The sequence below is a fragment of the Elephas maximus genome, chromosome 8 (genome assembly GCF_024166365.1).
Source record: "Elephas maximus indicus isolate mEleMax1 chromosome 8, mEleMax1 primary haplotype, whole genome shotgun sequence".
NCBI classification, from domain to species: domain Eukaryota; kingdom Metazoa; phylum Chordata; class Mammalia; order Proboscidea; family Elephantidae; genus Elephas; species Elephas maximus.
This window is the reverse complement of record NC_064826.1, coordinates 45,824,297-45,847,281: the sequence shown is the minus strand read 5'-3', so window position 1 is coordinate 45,847,281 and position 22,985 is coordinate 45,824,297. Positions and strand designations below refer to the sequence as shown.

The 22,985-nt window shown below is 39.1% G+C and overlaps 1 protein-coding gene across 2 annotated transcripts in view; it reads right to left on the bottom strand.

The window, feature by feature from the left end:
• The window catches only part of RELN (reelin), a 526,658-nt gene that overhangs the window by 284,980 nt on the left and 218,693 nt on the right, over positions 1-22,985 (bottom strand). For both annotated transcript variants that reach the window (XM_049893075.1, XM_049893076.1), the window contains exon 4: positions 20,284-20,354. In XM_049893075.1, the coding sequence (XP_049749032.1) occupies positions 20,284-20,354 (71 nt within the window). The remainder of the gene's footprint in view (positions 1-20,283; positions 20,355-22,985) is intronic.

The window sequence follows — 22,985 nt, the reverse complement described above, 5'->3', positions numbered from 1 at the left end:
CAAACAACTGGACTGAACGGGAAAGTGAATTTAAGGTATATCTTAATAACTTAAGGAATGCAAAAGTCATTAAAATGAATCAATTCACTCAAAAGTCATGGACAACAAACCACGGATAAATATGAAATGCTACACAGGCAAGTTAAAACAAAGATTCTACTTTGCTAAAGAAGAATTGACACAGTAGCCAAAACAATGGACTCAAACATACCAGATCATAAAGATGGTGCAGGACTATGCAACGTTTCATTCTGTTGTACGTAAGGTCACTATGAACGATAGCCTACTCAATGGCAACTAATAACAACAACCACAATCCTTTCATACTAGATAGGTAATATGTGTTTTTATGAGTGTCAACATCTCTCATAAATGTACCAAACCAAAACCAAACCCATTGCCGTCGAGTTGATTCCAAATCATAGTGACCCTACAGTATAGAGCAGAACTGCCCCATAGGGTGCCCAAGGAATAACTGGTGGATTTGAAATGCTGACCTTTCGGCTAGCAGCTGAGCTCTTAACCACTGTGTCACTAGGGCTCCCATAAATGTACGCTTTATGATTTATTTTTCTAGATTCCTTTTGATGTTTGTGATAAAACTAAAAACCAGTTGCCATCCAGTCATTTTAACTCATGGCAACCCCATGTGTTTCAGGGTAGAACTGCATTCCATGGGGTTTTCAATGGCAGTGATCTTTCAGAAGCAGATCTCTAGGCCTTTCTTCCACGGTGTCTCTAGATGGCTTTGAACCAGCAGTCTTTCGGTCAGTAGCAAAGCTCTTAACCATTAGTGCCACCAAGGAACTCCTTGATGCTTGTGATAGTGCCACTTAATAGTTATTTTTCCTCCAAATTCTCTCTCTAGCAGCATTCACTCAGATTTTTTCTTTTGGTAGAACACAAAGCTTTAGATCAGTAATGAAATGTTTCAGTGAGATTCTAGGTCTTTGCTTAGCTGGGCATTTTCCTAGATGCTAGAGTACTATGAAATGACCAGAAGATGAGGTATGCATTTTCTTACGATGTCACAGACTACATAAAGAGAACAGGAATGGGTATTTTAAATGGATTAGCTAATACAGTTGAGAATAAAAATAAATAAATAAATAAATCATTATTTTTAGAAAGTACTTTAAAATATATTGCTGTAGAACTTCCTTTTTACTCAGTTTTTCTATTCTTGAAATGGTTTGCTAATCACCATCAGCTAACATAAGAAAAAGACTAGAACCGCCTTAAACAGACAAGCGCTTCATACTGATGCAGATTTGATAAAGACAGTTATACAAAGAATACTGAAGGTGAGTGATTATTATATGAAACAGTTATGAAAAGTCCCAATTCACATCAAGAAAAGCAATTCACATCACAAAGGCTGGGTGGTCAAACATGAAAACAAGCAAATTCAGTACCTAAATTTTCAAAGGAATGACATGATTCTTAGCCTCTTTAAAAAAGGTCACTATTTATTTGCTTAAAATAAAAGCAGAAAAAGTATTCACTGACACGAGTAAATGAAGGAAAGCACGTGGCCCACGTATGTAACACACTTGTGTGCTGGTGTTGGATAGAGTCACAGGAGCTGCAGGGTTCTTCCTAAGGAATATCTTTATCTCAGGTGCGGGGTTTAATTGCTCACTATTTTCCATTCCTATTCCACTCAGTGTAAATTAATCTGACCTTCACTGTAGTATGAAAATAACCATGCATCACTTCCTTTCCAATGTTTGAACACAGTTAATTTTAAATAACTATTGCTTGGCATTAGAGTTAGTTACTCTGTGAACAACGTTACCTTTCATTTACTAAATGTATTTTCTCTATTATTTCCAATTATTTAGACTATCTCACAGATTCTAATTCACAATTTATCCTTAAGACACTGGCATTAGTCAAGACAGTGCTAGCTGATCTTTGTAGATAGAAATCGAAGATCAGAAAGTTTCTCTAACTGTAAACAGGAAGCAAACTCCTCAAATTCCATATTGACATCTAAATTCCATACTGACATCTAAATTCCATATTGGCATCTAAGATCTTAGAGCTCACAGTCATCCTTTTCTGGATCATATCTCAGTAGATTAAACCACTGCATTTTTTTTAGTAAATACCATAAACACGAATCATATAGTTTCTAAATATTCAGTTGGAGTCCCTGGGTATTGCAAATGGTTAACACGCTTGGCTGCTAATCAAAAGGTTGGAGGTTCAAATCCACCCAGAGGCACCTCAGAAGAAAGGCCAGCTAATCTACTTCTGAGAAACCAGCCTATGGAACACACACAATTCTACTGTGACATGCATGGGGTCACCATGAGTTAGAGCTGACTGGACAGCAATTGTTTGTTTTAAAATATTAAACACAAATTCTTCCCATTATCAATTCAGTTTATCCAACAGACAATTCCATGCTAAAAGTAAAGTTTCTTTTTTCTTTTACTTTTTAAAGCATTTCTGTGCTTATGTTCTTTTAAAAGCTGAGCCCATCAGCATCCATGAGGTCATGCAGCCTAGAATAGGCACATTAGAAGAATGTGCTTGTGTTTAATCCTCAAAAGTTATCCTTTTGACAGTGTGTGTCTTTCTTTCGACTGACTTATTTTGGAAGAAAACTTATATAATCATGTGACCCCAAAATACAGTAAACCAAAACCAAACCCACTGCCATCAAGTCCATTCCGATTCATAGTGACCCTATAGGACAGAGCAGAACTGCCCCATGAGGTTTCCAAGGAATGCCTGGTGGATTCAAACTGCAGATCTTTTGGTTAGCAGCCATAACTCTTAACCACTATGTCACTAGGATTTCCCCAAAATACAGGAAAAGAACTTGTAAATTTCAGCCAACTTGTTGAACAAATTATTCAGCAGAAAGGATGAAGATTTCAATTTACTAGGCAGAAAGAAGGAATTGAGGCCTAAAAAAAATTGTTTTTCAGATTAAATGGGAAGTGGTTAATGAACTTTGTGTTATACTATACATCACTTCACCCTCTGAGTCAGGCAAACACTACATGTATGATGACAGCAATTCTTATAATAAAGGTACTATGTTACAGGAACTACATCTCTTGAATCATTTTGGAATTCAAAAGCCCTAGGTAGTTTTGCCTCAGATATCACTTCACCTAATTTGAAATTCAAATGTATTAAACTTCCAGAGCTAAATATGACAAATTAGACAGGGTCTGTGAAGTTACCATTTAATGAGCCATGAACCTAGACTTTCATCTCCCCAGGAATAATTTCTTTATTACTTTTTGTATTTTATTGCAATAGAGCACTGTTTGACCTTCGAGTATGATAATTAAGCTTCCAAAAATGTTATAAATTTAGAGTGAAAATAGTTCTTCCTATGTTCAGGAATACACTTAACGATCAGTATAAAAGATTACTTAATATTTAAAGACAGCTAAATTATATACTGAACCAGCAATGTTAGGAAATATTTTTCTATTCCTTCCCTCCCCCACTTCCCACTTTAATTTGAGTTGTGTCTCGTAACAACTTATCATCTCTCCTATTGTAAGATAAATGAAATAGGAGCAAAACTAAGATGTGTCTTTAGAACCTACGACTAGGGGACGGAGCTCTTTCATAAATATTTAGTCCCACGATGAGCTTTCAATAAGGGAACCCTAAACAATAAAACTTGTAACTCATTATCTCACAATGCTCATGCCCCTACTCCTTCTGGAGAAAATTACAAATTTTCAAAAATTTGACTCTAATATGAATAAATGCTCTTAAGTGAAAAATCTGACTATAAAACAATATACCATGTGAAATGTGGGTCAAATATTCTACTTAAAAAATATTACTCTGTAATAATTTTTTTTTTTAATTTTAGATCTTTGAGGACTAGAAGAGATGAAGTTCATTGATGGGAAAGAGTACAGGAAGAGCAGTTATAGATTTGCCTGAAGCCTGAGCGCATAAGGAAAGTAAATAACATTCAAAGGTAGGAAGGAAAGCCATTAGGATCATCATGATGATGTCATCATCATCACCTAATAACAATAATATGTAGAAATCTAGTTGCTGACATTAGCAGAAATTGCTAGAGGTCTACCACTATATATTGTCGCCCTCTTTATTTCAACTGGACTTGTGGCCCCCTGGTGGAGTAGTGGTTAAAGGCTTGGCTGCTAACTGAAAGGCTGGTGATTCAAACCCATTAGCCACTTACTGGGAGAAAGATGTGGCAGTCTCCTTCAGGAAAGATTTACAGCCTTGGAAACCTCTGTGGGGTAGTTCTACTCTGTCCTATAGTGTCACTATGAGTTGGAATTGACTCGACAGCAGTGGGTTTTGGAACTGTGGCGTCCAGTTAGAAGTATATTTCTCAGCCTATCCTACAGGTTCATGTGACAAAGGAATTAAGTTCTGGCCATAGGGATGAGAACAGAAGTGTCATGAGGCACTTTAAGGTCTGGTTCATGCCCTCTAATGGAAATGACATGCTCCCTGAGCCCTTACTCCTTCCTACTCCAGGGAGATGGTAAGCACTGGAGCAGCCAGCTTGGTCCCTAGAGATGGGAGCTATGGGCTTTTAACAATGGAGCCGCCCCACCAGCCCTAGACCACCTACTCCTGGGCTGGTTCATGACCGAGTGCGGTGCAATGGATCACTTTTGTGTGGCCATTCTCACCATGGCCTTGTAACTCCCACTCAAGTGAGTGAGTGGAACTGTACAAATAAGGTAATTGTGAGCCACCAAGGGGACTGGTCAGTTTTGCCATCCCTCTGCCATCCCTGCCATCTTTAAAGACAGCCAATTCCAAAGCGGGAGAGGATCCCACCACCACCAAGAAAGAAGAACCAAGAGTTTGTCCTTTGGACCCGGGATCCCTGTGCTGAGAAGCTCCTGGAACCAGGAGACCAGGAAAGAGAAAGCTGTAACACTGAAGAAGGTGAGAAGCAGTGGTAGAAAAACAGCAGCAGAACCAGGTCAGCAAGAGATGGCACAGTGGGCTGCCCTGCCCACGGAGTAAGAAGCTGAGTGCCTTTGGGCAGGTGGATTGCTGGCGGAGTAGGATGTCTCTGGGCACTTGGTGAAGCTAGGTTTGCTGACCCATGGAGCTAGAGTTGAGCACCTTCGGATTGACGCTTACTGGTAGAGTGGGGTACCTCTGGGTACTTACTGACGGAGCTAAAAGAGCTTTGTAACTCTTGCCCAAGCAGGGCAGAGGCTGCGGTCCAGACAGGGGCATGCCTGCAGGCACAGCTGAGAAGAAGCTGTCCTGATGAAAGAACTGTATCCAGAGCATTCCTGAACCTGAACTGTAACCTGTTACTTCCCTAATAAACCCCCAAATCATGAGTATTGTCTATGAGTTCTATGTGGCCACTGCAATGAATTAACAAACTCAGCAGAGAAGAAGAGAGTGCCGTGGGAGAGATGCTTGCTGTCAGAATTGATAAAGATGGCTGAGAAAGGAGGCATGTCTGACCTCTGCCTCCTAGGAATTAGCCTTGCGCTGTTGATCTTGGTCCTCTTTCCCCCTTGTGAGGTTAGAGGAGGTCAGACGCCGCTTGCCTGCCATTTTTACACCAAGAAATAAACTTACAGCCCATTTAAGCCCCCTGTCAACCCACTGGTGTAGTTTGAGGTATTTTGCCATAGAAGCTTGGTCTATACCCTAACTAAAAGAGTTAATTTTTTGTGGGCTGGGGAAAAGTATCCTCTCCTTATCTCAGTCATAATCCCAAAAGGAGAGTAGAAATTAGAGCTGATCAGACTGTGAGGTCCTGTGAGTAGAGACTAAACCTTCTTCATCTCAGTATCCTAATATTGCCTAACATGGTGTCTTGCACATAAAAAAAAAAAAAAAAAATTTTTTTTTGCATATAGGTACTCCAAAAATGTTAACCGAATAAGTATTAATGAAGTCAGCAAGATATTCTAGCTAAAACCATTGTTTTAGAAAATTCTGATACTCTCCTCTTTCCATCCCTCCTACTGACTTGTACATATGTCATCTTTTTCCTTTTGCCTTACTTCATATTCCTTTTCACTTTCCTTTACATACAGAGGGATAAATTGTACAATTTACCTTGTTCTAAAATGGATTTAAGATGGCTGACAAAAAAAAGGAGACACCCAAACAAAATAATAAAGTGGGAGAAATCAAAGCTGATGATAAATGAGGGTAGAAAAAAATACATTCAGTGGTGAGAAGTATGTAAGATGTATGTCCTGAGGCTTTAAGTTTGGTTTCAGGTAAGGAGACATCAGAGAATTTTCTCATGTGGTTCTGGGCACTGAAAATGTAGTGAACATCATTTGCAAAAACATCCCTCTAATTGTGAGTTCCATAGGGCTGTTCCTAATAAAGTCCATCAACGCAAAAGGCGTGCATAATGCCTAAAGGCACTTCTAAACACTTTTCTGGGGTGGCACAGGAGGTATAGGTTGGCTGGCGAATAAAGACAAAATAGTAATTAGACCATCTTGGAAAGGGGTCCCTCGGTGGTCCAAAAGGCTGCTAACCAAAAGGTTGGAGGTTCGAGTCTACCCAGAGGCCACTGAAAATCCCATGGGGCACAGTTCTACTCTGACACCCATGGGGTTGCTATGACTCAGAATCAACGTGATGGCAACTGGTTATACCTGTTCTATGTGGTTCATACATTCCCTCGACTAATATTTGAGTACCTACTAAGTGCTAGAAACCATCACATGTTCTTGGAATATAAAAGTAATCTAGTTCCTGCTCAATCCATGGGTTTAAATTGCAGTAGGAAATATAGAAGTTAACATATTACAATGCAATACATAATGCTACAGGTGTACAAATTGCTATTGGTGAACTAAATTCAATAGTGAGTACAAGGTGGAATGGTGATAAAAATAAAGCCAATGAAGGAGAAGACACTTGAGTTGGATCTTTAAGGATGAGTTCTTCACTATTTGAAAGGAAGAGGAGGTAATGAAGAGAGCATTTTTTGAGAAAGGAATTGGCATATGTCAAGGCACTAGGGGACAGCACGGCATGTTCGATGAACTGTAAATGCTTATTACAGCTGAAGGGGAGAATTTGGTGTTAAGGAAGGGTGGCAAGTGTGGGAAGAGCCTCAATGCAGATAGAGATTGGGGTGAGACGTATGCAGATTATGGGGTCAGATTATGCAGAGCCTTGAAAACCAGGCTAAAGGCTATTGATTTCTTCAGGGTGATTGAGGACAGTTATAAGGATTGAAGCTGGGAGTAACAAGATAAGGTTTGTGTTCCTGAAAGAGCATTTTGATAAATATATGGAAGGCCTGAATCAAAGCAATGGGAGTAGAGTTGGAAAGAAAAGGATTGGTTAAGAGATATTAAGGAGGTAAAACAATTTGGCCTTAGGCACATTGGATATAGGTTTGGAGGACAGAAAGGAAGGAGCAAAGAAATGCTACCTAGGTTTCTGGTTTTAGTGACTGGGTTAATTACGGAGTCACTAACCAGAACTGATTAGAATATGCTGAGTTTGAGGTACCTAACGGGCATCCACTTGCTCATGAAGATTAAAGATTACAGCCTTCAGCATGGATTCTACCTCAACATAAGGAAAACAAAAATCCTCACAACTGGGCCAATAAGCAACATCATGATAAATGGAGAAAATACTGAAGTTGTCAAGGATTTCACTTTACTTGCATCCACAATCAATGCCCATGCAAGCAGCAGTCAAGAAATCAAACCACATATTATATTGGGCAAATGTGCTGCAAAAGACCTCTTTAAAGTGTTAAAAAACAAAGATGTCACTTTGAGGATTAAGGGGCACCTGACTCAAACCATGGTATTTTTAATCAACTCACATGCAAGCGAAACCTGAGAATGAATAAGGAAGACTGAAGAAGAATTAATGCCTTTGAATTTTGATGTTGGCAAAGAATATTGAATATACCATGGACTTCCAGAAGAATGAGCAAATCTGTCTTGGAAGAAGTACAGCCAGAATGGTCATTAGAAGCAAGGATGGTGAGGCTTTGTCTCAAGTACTTTGGACATGTTGTCAGGAGGGATCAGTCCCTGGAGAAAGACGTCATGCTAGGTAAAGTAGAGGGTCAGTGAAAAAAATGAAGACCCTTGCTGAGATGGATTGACACTGTGGCAGCAACGATGGGCTCAAGCATAACATTGATTGTGAGGATGGCACAGGACTGGGCAGTGTTTTGTTCTGTGGTACACAGGGTCACTATGAGTTGGAACTGACTTGATGGCACCTAACAACAAGAAGAACAACAACGTTAGCTATCATTATCATTAAGCACTTACATTTGGGTGCCCTTTGTTGTTGTTGTTAAAAAAAAAAGTGCCATCAAGTCAGTTCTGACTCATAGCACCATCCCCACAATCATTGTTATGCTTGAGCCCATTGTTGCTAACATTACAGAACATTAATGTGCTAGCCACTATGCTACGCACTTTATTATTGCATTTAATCTTTAAAACTTTACTATTTCTCTCTGGGCATACAACATTGTGCCAGGCTCTAGGGAATGGTACGAGACTGCCAAAAAGGTAGACATTGTTATTTTTCCATTTTACAGATAATGGAACTGACAGAGAGATTATATCGCTCAAACAAGCCAGAGCTGAAATTCAAACCCAGGTGAGTATAGCTCCAAACTTTGCTCTCCATCACTTGCATTATTGACTCTTAGCAAGCCGCAGGCAAATGAACAGATCTAAGTAGGTGAAAAATCATAGTGTGAAAATCCCCAGAGACAATATACCCATTGTCATTGAGTTGATTCGGACTCATATAAAAGTATGAAAAGAAGCCATAGGACAGAACACTGCCAACCCCAAAATGTACAATGTGTGAAAAAGAAGAACTTTTTAAGGGAACTGAGAAAGTGCTGGAAAGTCAGGTAGGTGAGGTCCAGAGTCATTTGAATTGGTTGGCACCTAGCAGGTCATTGGTGACCTTGAAGACGATCATCTTTGTAGAGTGGAGACAATGGATGGGGTTAAGAGTAAAGTCTAGGAACACACACTGCCCTTTCCAGAAGCTGAGGTGTGAGGAAGAATGATGGTCAGAGGGGTACATGCACAGACGGAACTCCTGTTTAAGTAAGTAGTGGCTCTGCATGTTTAACTGCTGAGGAGGAGGGGTCAGTTAAAAAAAGACTGCAGGAACAGGAAAGAGGGCAAACTTTTTAGAGCAAGGTCTCAGAGGAGATGGGAGGCAGAATGCCATTCTGATGCATTTGTATTTTCCTGTAAATGTGTTTTGGTCCTTCTCTTCTGGATTTAGATTAGTATAGCTATATTATAAGCTATTTAAGAACAGGATGTAAAACCACTTTATATTGCCACATACCTACCATAATTCTTGAACAAGGCTCCATATAATCCCTCTGTGTTAATTAATATGAATGAATTCCAACTATTAAAAATATGATTATGAAAATATTATTAATATATCAAAAAATGAAACCTTCATGTGTATATTAAAAATAAGCCTGGATTAATAGGTTGCATGAAATAAATATTTCACAAGCCAAAATAAAATTGTGATTTATGTCTGTTTACAATACCTTTGCTCCCTCTAACCCTAAGAAATTACATAGAGCCAAACTAGGCTTCTTCCTTCAGAATATGGGGGAATCAAGCTGGTTATATAGCGCCAAGAATAGAAAGTGTACTTCTGTGGGCATTCAAAAGGACTCAGTATCAAATTGTTCTCCGGCATAAATCTTGGTGTTTAGATTTTGGACTAGATAAAACTGTCAAGTGGGGATGTATACAGCCTTCAGAGCTAAAAAGAAGGCTGTTTAAATCTATGTTCAATCACCTTGGAATAAACGGCATCAGTCCAAAACACCACTCTTTAGGAAATTAAAAAACTAGTGGATCCACCCAGAGCCAGTAGCAAGAAGTTTTTCTGTAGTCACAAAAGTCACCTCTTCGTCACTCCCCTGAGTCAGTCACAGGGACATCTTGTCTGTCTTCAGGATAACTTAGGGAAAACTGATGCCCCACCCCCAGGCGAGCTTTGGTTCCTTCCCTCAGGTAGTTTGTCAGACCTTGAAGCAAGGTTGGGGGTTCCTGGATTGTGTTCTCACGCCCCCTAATTCAGCTCCTTTGTTTGTAAATTACAAGCCTAGGGATGCCAATAAAAGGAAACTGAAATTTAAGCTTCACTTTAACAATGCCCGTTGTCTCAAGTGGATTTTGACTCCTAGTGATCCTATAGGACAATGTAGAACCCACCCCATATGGTTTCTAAGGGTGTAAACTTTATGGAATCTGACTGTCACATCTTTCTCCTGTGGAGCAGTTGGTGGGTTCGATCGCAGACCTTTCGGTTAGCAGCTGAGCACTTAACCATTATGCCGCCAGCTCTCCTAAGCTACATAAAGCCATGGGAAAACAGATGTCTTTGGCTAGCAAATGTTTTAACATTTGGCAAATTCAAGTGAAACATATCACTCATTATTTTTCCCTTCAACAATTAAAGTAATACGATAAAACCCAATTTTGACTATCAGAGGCACAAGTCGAAATGAGTAAATAATATGCATTTCAGAACATTTGGAAGCCATTTAGTAATATAAGCTATTGATTAACCAATCAGAGCCAAGAGGAGATTTTGGTAAATCTGATCTACTAATTTTTATTACTCATAGCTCATATGAGTCAGAATCGACTCTGGCAACCAGGTTGGGTTTTTTTTTTTTTTTTTTTGATCTACTATTTGCACAATATTTGGGTATAAAAGGTGGAAAACAAAGTGCTCAAATGCTGGAAAACGGTTCTTAAATAGATTAAACATGCATCAACTTTATGAACCTACTTATTAAATCTTTTTTTTTTTTCCATCTCAGAGTTAAACTTTCGCTGATTCCTAATACAAGGGATTAAAAAATTGTGAAGTTTGGGGTCTGAATAAAGTATATATACTGCCTACCACCATGATCCAGTGACTCTTGGAGAAAATAATATCCACAATTTCTACCACTCACTGTTCTGAGGGTGATGAACAGCAGTAAAACCGCTGAGCCTGGCAGAAAGCAGCCAAGGTTTTCTGCTCCAACTGTAAACCTGAGCCCTTTCCTCCTGACATAAAACATTTGCCTTTGGTTATATCCACTTCCATCAACCCAACAACAGAGAATTCCAGTGTGGTTTATAAATGGCACGCACCCTTTGGGGGCACTACAGGGCACGGCTGCTGTCAGGCCGCTAAGCCAGCCATCTGGCCTTGCTAAATAATCAATGTGTGTGTTTGAAGCGGGTATGCCAAGAAGGTCACAGGCCAATGAATATCCCCACACGCCATTATTCTCTCTGTCCCATCCTCCACCATGGTTTGTGCTGGACCAGCAGCAGACTTGCAGATATGCTCACATCAGCTTCACTCTTGCTGGCTTTGCCTTAATTGTAGGGACTTAGGACGGTTCCAAAAAGTATGCATTCTCTCCTAGGTGTTCAGGGAATCAAGGCAGTGGTAATGATCCTCCTGGTGAGGTTATGGTTTCTGAGGGTTTTTAATTCTGAATGTTTTTAATTTAATATCTACTTGGTATAACGGAATCATATGTTCAGCTGGGAGTCCAGAGATACAGATTCTATTTTGCCACTTACTACTAGTGTATATTTTCTCAATATAACTTTCTTGGCTGCGTCCCTAATAAACAGATAAGAAACTTATGAGTCTATGATCATAGTATAAATTTAAATATTATTGCTTACCCTTACCTCATATATACCACATATGTTATCATTTTCAAGAGTACCTGTTTTATGTGAATCAGAGGGATATTTATTAGGTGTTTTAGTTAACCAGAGTTGCTATAACAGAAATTTCACAAGTGGATGGCCTTACAAAGAGAAATTTAATCTCTCACAGTCTAGGAAGCTAGAAGTACCAATTCAGGGTGCCAGCTCCAGCGGAAGGCTTTCTCTTTCTGTAGGCTCTCTGGAAAGATCCTCATCATCAATCGCTCCCTGGTCGAGGAGCTTCTCAGCACAGGGACCCTGGGTCCAAAGGACATATGCTCCTGGCTCTCCTTGCTTGGTGGTAATGAGGTCCCCCTGTCTCTCTGCTTGCTTCTCTCTTTTGTATCTCAAAAGAGATTGACTCAAAAATACAATCTAATCCTGTAGATTCAGTCCTACCTCATTAACATCATAGAGGTAGGATTTACAACACATAGGAAAATCGTACCAGATGACAAAATGGTGGACAATCACACAATATTGGGAATCATGGCCTAGTCAAGTTGATACACATTTTTGGGGGACACAATTCAATCCATGACATTAGGTCTGTAGTTATTTCTAGATTGTTCAATAATAATTTCTGGAAAAGAGTAATTCCCCCTAGTTTCTTTCAGGTTGTTAGTCTACATTGAAATTACTTCTATCTTTTGCTTCGATTACCTCTAATAGTGGTTCACAAAATATTTCTCCTCAGAATCACTTGGTGACATTTTTGAACAATCCCCCAGATATTAGCCTGGTTAATTCTCTTACCTTCTTCAATGTCTGCTCAGATGTCACCTTCTCTGTGAGGCCTACCTGACTTACCTGATACCCTATTTAAAACTGCAATCTGCCTTCCCCTCCCCTGACCCTTCAGTCTTATTCTGCTCTATGCTAACTATATTTCCACAACATTCACCACTTTCAACAAGGAGCCACGTTTACTCACTTATTATGTCTTTTGTTTATCGTCTCTTTCTTCTCTGCTGGACTATAGCTCTGTAAGAGCAAATACCTTTCCGTCCTTCACTGATGCATCCCAAGGCCAAGAGCCGTACCTGGCCCACCGTATTGCTATTGTTGGGTGTCACTGAGTCATTTTCAGCTCATAGCAACTCCAAGTGCCGGAGTATAACTGTTTCATAGGTATTTCTTGGCTGTAATCTTTATGGAAGCAGACCTCCAGGTCTTTTTCCATGGAGCTGCTGGGTAGGTTCCAACCACCAAGCTTTCCGTTAGTAGCCAAGCACTTAACTACTGTACCACAAAGCTCCCTGGTAGGCATTCAATAATCTTTGTTGGGTACTGAGTGCTGAATGAATTCACTTCCTTATTTTTTACTGCCCATGAATGAACCTAAGCATCTTTCACTTTCAAAACAATTGGGAGTAGACTGTTTACTCCCTTTTCTGAACTCTAGTCTATCAGCAGACTTTGGCTGGGGATGTATTTACAACACTGACGGCCTCAGAATTCAAGATATCTGAAATCCCTGAACCTGGCCTATGTCTCGAGGGCATTGAGGGGACTCATTAGAGAGTTTAAATGAAAATTTGTGAACGATTCTCCAATTTTTAAAATATGGTGGTACATACATTTTTACAACCTGAGATCAGCGTGAGGGATATCATTTTGGTAACCCCCACGCTGCTTCACAGTGTTCCATAGCAAAAGTTCAGGGCTAAAGAAGATTTTTTAGGAAGGGCAGTGATTTTTCAATTGTAAAATGTTTAAGTCAATTATTCAACAAAAACCTTTTGAGTATCTGCCTTGTGCCAAGAATTTTTAAGGAAGAAAAACAAAAATTCAGTAACAGTTCCTGCCCTCGAGGAGCACCCAGTTGGTGGAAATGTGTAGTTAAACAACTCGGTATGACCCAACAGAAACAAACCGAACTGGAGAGGTGGCATGGGAGTGGAAATTTAGAACTTTCCTTCAGTCCCTGAGAAGCGATTCATTCCACCTGACTTGGCAGGGTTGTTGCTCCTCATTTATAAGACTAAATCCATGCTTGTTATCTTTGGGGGGAAAACATGCTCTTTCTTTATAACTTAAATAATATAAGTTCACTATTAAAAATTAGGAAATACAAATAAGCTTTAAGAAAAATAAAATAAACATGCACAATTCTACCACCCACATCTACCTATGCTCTTGACACTGTACTTGCTGACTCTGACTAAAACTTTGCTCCAGCAATTATCCCTTCCTTTTATCATTTACTGAGTGTATACTTTGTACCAGAGACAATAGAGTCTAAGGTCACACAGGCAGAGCCTGGATTGAAACCCACTTATCTATGATTCCAAAGTCCTTGTAAACTCTAAATCCCAAAGTAAATGACTGCCCACTAGCATTCTCCCCTCAATCTCAAGAAAGAGAAAGGTACCCTTTGACTTCCAGGGACTGACCTGGTATTATCTACAAGGTCTTGGTGTTACGTTGAACATAAACAATTTCACAGAACATCAAACTCAGACAAGGCCACTCAGTGACTGTGATGGGTCAAGACAGCCACAAGTCCACTCTGTAATCATATCTGAACACAGACAAAACATGAGCATTGTCCACGTCACAAAACACCAAATGTTCTCCTGTCCTGGCTACTATGAGTGATTGCTATTTCTTTACCAATTACAGTTTAGCCTCCTCTAGTCTGCCCTCCCTCTAGATGAGATTTCTTGAGATACCTAACCATAGAATTACACCTGCTTTCTGGCAGCATCCAATCTAAAGCAAAACCTTGCTTCCTTAAACTCTCCCCTAAGCCACCAAACACAGACCCAAATCATGTAATATTTCCTTTCATAATATCCCTTTAGTGAGATGCCAAATAATTCTCCATGATATGCAGACTCCCACACTGGAATGAGCACTAAACCCAACTGTAGGTATGTTCCTGACGGTGTTCGGCTATAAGGCATTGGAAGCCCATCAACATGCTCCAGTCTTCCCCATTCTCGAAAAAGAGCAAGAGCGATAGCAAAAACCCATTCTTCCTTTTAGCCTACTTTCCCTGCAGCTGCACTCTCTTTGTTGTTGTTAGGTGCCATTGAGTTGGTTCTCACTCATAGGACCCTATGTACAACAGGATGAAACACTGCCCAGTCCTGTGCCACTCTCACAATTGTTGCCGTGTTTGAGCCCACTGTTGTAACCGCTGCAACAGTCCATCTCATAGAGGGTTTTCCTCTTTTTTGCTGAGCCTCTAACTTACCAATAATGATGTCCTTCTCCAGGGACTGGTCCCTCCTGATAATATGTCCAAAGCACATGAGACCAAGTCTCGTCATCCATGCTTCTAAGGAGCACTCTGGTTGTACTTCTTCCAAGACAGATTTGTTCATTTTGGCAATCCATGGTATATTCAATATTCTTCACCAATACCATTTGACCCTGGCACACCCTTTTCCTGATTTTCAACTACCCTATCTCTCTCCTTCCCTTTAATCCTGTATTTTTCAAGTCTTGATTTGAAATACTGTTTCACATGTAATTCTCAACCCACAATTATCTGCCTTCCCTTGACTGTCTGACCCTAAAGCCCAGGTGAGAGCTTTCCATATTACAAAACTGCCTTAGGTAGTCTGGCTTTCATTTTTAAACCTCTCATGAAACTACCCTCATTTATAGCCATATTGCCAATGACCTTCAAACTGCTAAATCCTAAGGCCTTTTTTTCATACTTCATCCTCTCCATTCTCTTGGAAACATCTGCCTTTGTTGACCACCTCTACTGTTTAGACATTCTCCCCTTGACTTCTCCCCACCTCTGAAGCTTGCCCCTTCTCCAGCATACCACCTTCTTCCTGCCTTTGCTTAATACCGGCATTGCATACACAGCCCCTTCCTTCCTCGTCCCTAGTATCTCCCTAATGAACACACTGCCTCCCCAATATCAGTATGCTGATGGTTCTCAGTCTCCCTGCTACCCCATCCAGACTGCAGGCTCTTCTCAGCAGGCTGCTGGGGAGCTCTCTGGGAGTGTTTGGAGTCCAGTTTATTATCTTTTCTTCCAAATTCCTCTAATCTTTTCTGTATTTCTTATCTCAGTTGCTGGCATCACCATCTACCAAGTCACTCAGGCCAGAAACCTCAGAGTCACCTTGGATCCCCTCCTTGACGTCACTCCCACTTTGATCATATCTCCTCTAAGTCCCTTCTTTCCAGCCTCCCAACACCTAATTTTAATTTAGGACCCCCTCAGCTTTCACCAGTATAACTAAAGTATCCCACCACCATATTTCTCTGCCTCCAGTTCTTTAGATTCTTAAATTCTAAAGCCCAAGATCCATTCCGCTCCTCACCCCCAGCTTTCTTTGTGAAACACGAATTGTTCATGTTACTGTCCTGCTTCCCATTGCCTATGGATTAAGCTCCTGACCATATAACAGAAGTCCCTTTATTACCCACCTCACTTATCTTCCCAGCCTCATGGCTAAGCTGTAATGAACTGCTGGAGAGCTTACTCTTTCCTACATCTATCAGTCTGTTTCACTTCATTTGTTCATTCAATAAATGTTTTTTGGGCACATATTGCGTACCAGGTATTGTGAGGCTTTAAGCATTCAGTAATAAAAATCAGTTCCTACCCTCAAGGAGCTTGTATCTAATGGCAGACAAGTCAAATGCACTGACAATTATACTTCAGTGTAATAATGATCTTATTATGATATGCAATAAATATTTCTCAAATGAATGAAACAATGTTCACGTTAACTGCTTTCTTTGAAAGGCAGTATAGTGTGATAGTTAATACCAAAGGCTATATCCCCAAACTGCCTGGGCTACAATCCCAGCTCCACCGATTTCTGGCTATGTGACGTTGAGCAAGATAGTTAATCTCACTTGCCTTTGGTTTCCCATCTTTAAAATGGGGATGATAAAAGTACCTTCTTCAGAGGGTTGCCATGAGGATTAAAAGAGTTAATGTTTGTAGAGTATTTAGAGTGGTGTCTGACAAACAGTAGCATTAAAAGTGTTTCCATTTGTATTATTATTCTGCTTTGAGGGTTATATATAGGGAGTTATGTCACCATGTATGGATAAGAGTTCCTAGACCAGCTTGAGGTGGGCAGAGATTTTTTTTCTGGAGGAGGTAATGCCTAAGTGACATCTGAAAGCCTGAGTTAAACAACGAAGATGTAAAATGGTAGTCCAGGCAAAGAAAACAGGGAGTGTATACAGTGTAAATAGCACAGAGGTAGGGGGGAGGAAGAGTGAGGTGCATTCAGGGAATTTTAGGGTGGGAATGACAGGATGACAAGAAATAAAATGGGTGAGGTAAACTAAAGCTAGATTATAAAGGGTTTTCCATGTATGCCATGATGAACAAAGCAGATTTTACTCTGAAGATAAACTATTGAAGGGTTTTATGCAGGGAAATGATAGAATGGCATTTCCACTTAGAAAGTTCATTGTAGCAGGAAAACTAAGGAGAATATTGAGTAATTCCCAAAGGAGGTGTTAGGTGCCTGATCTAAGCTGGGCCAGTGGGAATGGGAAAGAGGATATGGATGGAACCTCCTCTCCTTTTCTCTTAAACTGTGGCTGATGCCAGCTCTCTAGCATCTCTCCTCAAGCCCCAGACAAATTTCACTACCCTCTGTGATCCACTGACCTGCCATTTTGCATCCTAGCTCTTGAGTTCCTGGAGAACAGGAAACCGGCTTTTTCACGTTTATATACATGTGAGCTGGGAAGGGCCCTTGCAGGCATTGGATAAATGTTTGCAGGATAAAGTTCTTTAATAAATGTCTTTTTAGGAAAGGGCTCAAAATTACAGACTCCTCTATGGGGGTGGGGTCTTATCTAAGCCATCACTGGAATGTTTTCTAATCCTTTTACTTTTTAATGTGCTTAGCCATCAATTACAGTCTTATAGTAATAACTGCTTTGTTTAAATTGTTTAATTTAGTTAAAATCAGCAAACACACTGAGTCCGTTCTCATTGAAAGGTGCTGTGCTGTAGTATACCATGACTGCCAATTTTTTCACCAATAATATATTAGATGTTCCTCACCAATACACAGAAAAATATTACATGTTAAGATTATGCTATTTTATTTGAGGAGATAATTAATGTTTTAATTAAAAATAGATGAGGCCAAAATGAAAATATATTTTATAGCTCCAATTATTTCCCTTATTATTCCCTGGACACCTCTAACGTATCACTCTTGTTAGTATTCTTTTTCAACCCTGTCTTGGATGAACTGATATGATTTTCGTTGATTAGGTGCTATTGAAAAGCTCAATGTTTCCTATTGGTCCTGGGCTGTAAGTATTTTATAACATCCACTTCTACTATCATGGAAATCATGTTCATGTACGCTACTACTATATAAGGCTTTTTTTTCTCCCTCTTAGGTTGAGGATTTTTTCCAATTATTTTTTTCTTTTTCTTTTCAATTTAAATGAACCCAATTACAATCATTCATTTATCATAGAAGGCACAAAAACCTAAGGTTTACAAGAAATCGGATTTTAAGCAATGAAGAGAGTTAATAAAATTAGGTAAATCTTTTTCTGGCACCATATATTTTTCAGGGTGCTAATGTTCACTGCTGCATGGTGTTCTAGTATTTTCAGTGACGTGAACATTTTCATAGGCTGGAAAAAGATTTATATTATAGTAGAATTTCTGGGCCTATCATATTTTAATATTAGCTTTCTCAAAATTCACAAAAGAAAAATTTGTTTAACCCAAGAATACTGATAATGTGCTTGAAACTACAATTAGAATGCGGTTTTCTTATTCAAAAGTTATGGATGTAAACGATTAGAAGTGTGCCAGTAATACTCATCAAGTATCACATTATTGAGATAATCCATATTGATGATGTACTTGTTATCATTAACTATAAATGCTATTTTCTTAGACCTTTCAAAAACCTTTCTAATTTTTCTCACAAGCCCGCTATATATTCTTTAGCAGAGAGATAATTAGTAGAAATTTCCTTTATGTTCCATAATGTAATTCTTAAGTTAATGAATTCCCCCAAAATATCATTCTAATCAAAAAGTGGTAATATGTATATGATGATCCGTGAAAATGTCAGGGAAATCACAAAGATTGGCTTCATATGTGTTAGTCTTCAAGATGTTTAAATCAAACACATACGTATGGCTGAGACAAGCTTCTATACAAGTGTACTGACTTTTTTTTTTTAAATGGCTGTTGTATGCTAGGCACTGGGGAACCAAAGATCACTAAGGGATTGTCCTTATACTTGAGAAGCTCAGTCTCTCAAGGGCAGCATTCACCACTATTCTACTAGGTTACAAGTAAACTCTACAGTGGTAAATGCTATAATGGAGATACAAGTAAAATCAGGTGGAAGTTCAAGGGCAGGGGAAACAAATCTGGAGGTAAGGATGCTGGTTTTCACCCTCTCATTGTGTGTGTGTGTGTGTGTGTGTGTGTGTGCATGCGTGGGTATGTATGAGAGAGCCTCAGAGAGAAAGCCACTTAATGTTTATTGAGCCCCTGTCATATCTAATATAACATTAATTTCAAATGATACAGTTCTTCCCCACAAGTCTGAAAATAATAGTGCACACAGTGGAAACAAGTATATAGATACTGAACACACGATTATGTATAAAATGATCAAATATTAAAAGTAATAAACAGAAACATTTTCAATACAGTTGAAAAGAAATTTAAGTGGCAAATTCACCAGGTGTGTTTTTGTAGAATACCAAGTTACTACCAAGGTTTATATTTCCAGCATAACTGAAAGGAATTCATTGGGAAAAAAAATTATGAATTAAGAAAACGGGATAAATTTTCTCTTGGTTAGTTTTGTTCACAGTATTTTCAGAACTCTACAGCCCTTTATTAACAATTACTAAACAAAAAATTAGTAGGAACATTAAGGGGTCAATAATACCATTTTAAAGCATCATGACCAAGTATAGGTAGTCCCCGGCTTAAGCTGTGTTTGAGTTACAATGACCCGACCTGACATCCATCTGTTTTTGTTTTTTGTGCATCTTTTCATTAGGTGGTTAGAACCCAACCACCCAGTGGAAGAAAGATGTGGCAGTCAGCTTCTGTACGGTTTCACATCCTTGGGAGCCCTGGTGGGGTAGTAGTTAAGAGCTCAGCTGCTAACCAAAAGGCTGGCAGTTCGAATCCACCAGCCGCTCCTGGAAACCCTACGGGGGCAGTTCTACTCTGTCCTGTAGAGTCAATAAGAGTCAGAATCTATTCGATGGCAATGGGTTTGGCTTTTTTGTTTGTTTGTTTATCATTACTACATACAATGTTGTAGTGCGTAATTGGCTGATGTTATCACTCTCATGCCAAACCCCAAAGAAAGATAAAGATTGGATTTATAAAGATACTGATAATAAAAGGCAATAATAATGAAACCTTAAAAAAAAAAAGAGCTATTTAACTTACATGAGAACTGACTTACGATGGAATCATTGAAACGGAACCCCGTCGTAAGTCAGGGACTACCTGAAATACTTACGAAATGCTTAGTCAGAACATAGAACAGTAAAGTCTACCATGAATAATTCTGATACAACTAACACATCGATACCAGTAAAATGGGGCTCTTACCTCCTTGTTCACACAACTGCTGGGCTAAAGCATCTTTGAAAATAACCTGGCCCCTGTGTGTTGCTGTAGCCCTGAAAATGAATAGAAAATGGTTAATACAAATTTTGTAATAAGTTTGATTTCTTAAACAATGTATTTTTAAAACTTTTTAATAACATTCTTAAAATTTATTGTGTGAACATTATTTTTTTTTACATGAAGTACATCTAAACAATGATACAAATGAAAAATAGAGTCAAGGCTTAAACCAAGGCATCTAGGTTTAGAATTATCTTCCCGTTTCACTTTTTTTTTTTTTTTTTTAACATATCTAGGCTTATTCCAAAAATAGCAGGTGTGAGCAAAGCCTAAATGGAAAAAAAAAAACGCACGGAAAAGGCGCTTATTAAAATTTTTTCTTCAGGAGACCTTGATATAAAATGTTTTGGGGAGCAATAAAGATATTAGTAGTGGAGAAACATGCCCTTAAGGTACTTTATTTTGGAAGTCAGCAGTCATCACATCATATAGAGAGTTGAGACAGAGTATGACATTTTTTAAAAAGTATTTTCAAAAAAAAAAGCGAGCTATTCAGGGCTTTCAGAATAACAAAATGTCATAATAAAATATACCTTTCCCCTCCCCACTGGGTCTAATTCACCATTGGAAGGAGATGTGGCTCTTTTACCTCCTCTAATCAGAGCTGTGCACATGGATCGTGAAAAAATAACACCCTTGCAGCAGATGTGTTATTCAGTGGCTATAATAGGAACTGTCTTCTCAAAGGAAGAATTATTTATGCTTACTATTTTTTTTTTATATGAAGTGTTTTCCCTTAAAACAGATTTTTTTTTTTTCTGGCACTAAACGTATTATTTAAACCAAATTCAAACAGAAAAATCAAGGTTTCTTAAGAAACTTGATTGTAGAAAATAAGTCATACAAAAAAATTAATAACTAAAAATACTAAGTCTCTAGTTTTAGCCGAAACCATCCTGGGGGTGGGGGGAAGGTAATCTGATTGAGCCATCATTTACTGGAGATAGATCACGTACAAGGTACTATGCTGGGTCTCCAGAGGGCAGTTTGGCTCCTGCTTTTCCCACTGTTACCATCTCCTTTACTCAAAGGGGCCTCCTGACCTCCAAAGATTCTGCTCCCATATGTATGTGCCTTCCCCCCTTTCTGTCCCAGACGTTTATGATTTCCATCCCCCATCAACTGTTATTGTCTCTTAGTCCCAGCCCCCCAGGATCTAACTCTTTGAAAGTAATCTGACAAACTAAGCCATATTCAAGTATTAATGGTTGATGTTGCTCCAAGCTAGCACACTTCAGCAGTGAAACCATGAAAATATTATACTTTAACGCACACACACACACACAAAATCCAGCACAACAGTAGAAGTTTTAAACGGTGGAAGGGAGGTATAACTGGAGAGAAAAATCATCAGGCAGCCTTCGCACCATATATGAAGTCTATAACGGGAGTCAGCTCTTTTCCTTTGAAATTAATCACTACTGAAATGACAGGTAAACAGATGCTACCCTCTGTAAGAGCACTCTCTAAGTTCACATAGGCTTTCCTTTGTTTTCGTCAACCTAAGAATGAGGACTAAACATAGGGCCAATCCAAGTCACAACATGGCCTGTAGTTGCTAGGTGCTGTCAAGTCAGTTCTGACTTATAGTGACCCCATATACAACAGAACAAAACACTGCCCGATCTTGAGCCATCCTCACAATTGTTGCTATGTTTGAGCTCATTGTTGCAGCCACTGTGTCAATCCACCTCATAGAGTGTCTTCCTCTTTTTTGCTTACCCTCTACTTTACCAAATATGATCTCCTTCTCTAGGGACTGGTCCCTCCTGATAATATGCCCAAAGTATGTGAGATAAAGTCTCACCATGCTCACTTCTAAGGAGCATTCTGGCTGTACTTCTTTTAAAACAGATTTGTTCATTCTTCTGGCAGTGCATGGTATATTCAATATTCTTCGCTAACACCATAATTCGAAGGCATCAATTCTTCTTCAGTCTTCCTTATTCATTGTCCAGCTACAGACTCACTAATGAGCTATAGGTTTTATATCTAGAAGGAACATGGTAACTTTATCTACCTAACTATAAAAGCCAGAACTCAATGGGACTGCCTTGTTTTTCCAAGTCTCACAAGTTTTCTGCCTTTGACAGGGGACAGTCTTACCACTTTTCTATAGCTCATTTTAGTGGAGATATTTTAGTTTTCCTTCTCTGACAGGTTTCCACTTTACACAGGTTCCTGCTTTCGCAGGTTTATTGTACATTGGTCAAGTCTCAATCAAGCCAACAACTTTTGAGTTCACATACACCTCTAATAGCAACACAATAATTACAAATGCAGAATTTTAATTTGATATTTGCTTTGAAAGGGACATATTTTCTAAAATCACTAACTGTAAAGAGAAGTCCCACAACACCTGTGTTTAAATAATTGTTCATTTTAGTTGTCCTCTGATGGTAAGTGTGTAATACTCTTAATCAGCACCTTGTTGGTTCACAAACTTAACTATCATTGAGACAATCTATGTTCCTCATGCACACGATGATGAGGCTGAAGTATCTACATTAAATTCATGTAACAAAGGTTTTGTCTTTTCTTTGGATAGCAGAGATGCTGAGACATCTTAGAATCCACACGGTTTTCCTGATAACTCAGTTTCCTCAGATTTAGGATTTGTTGCT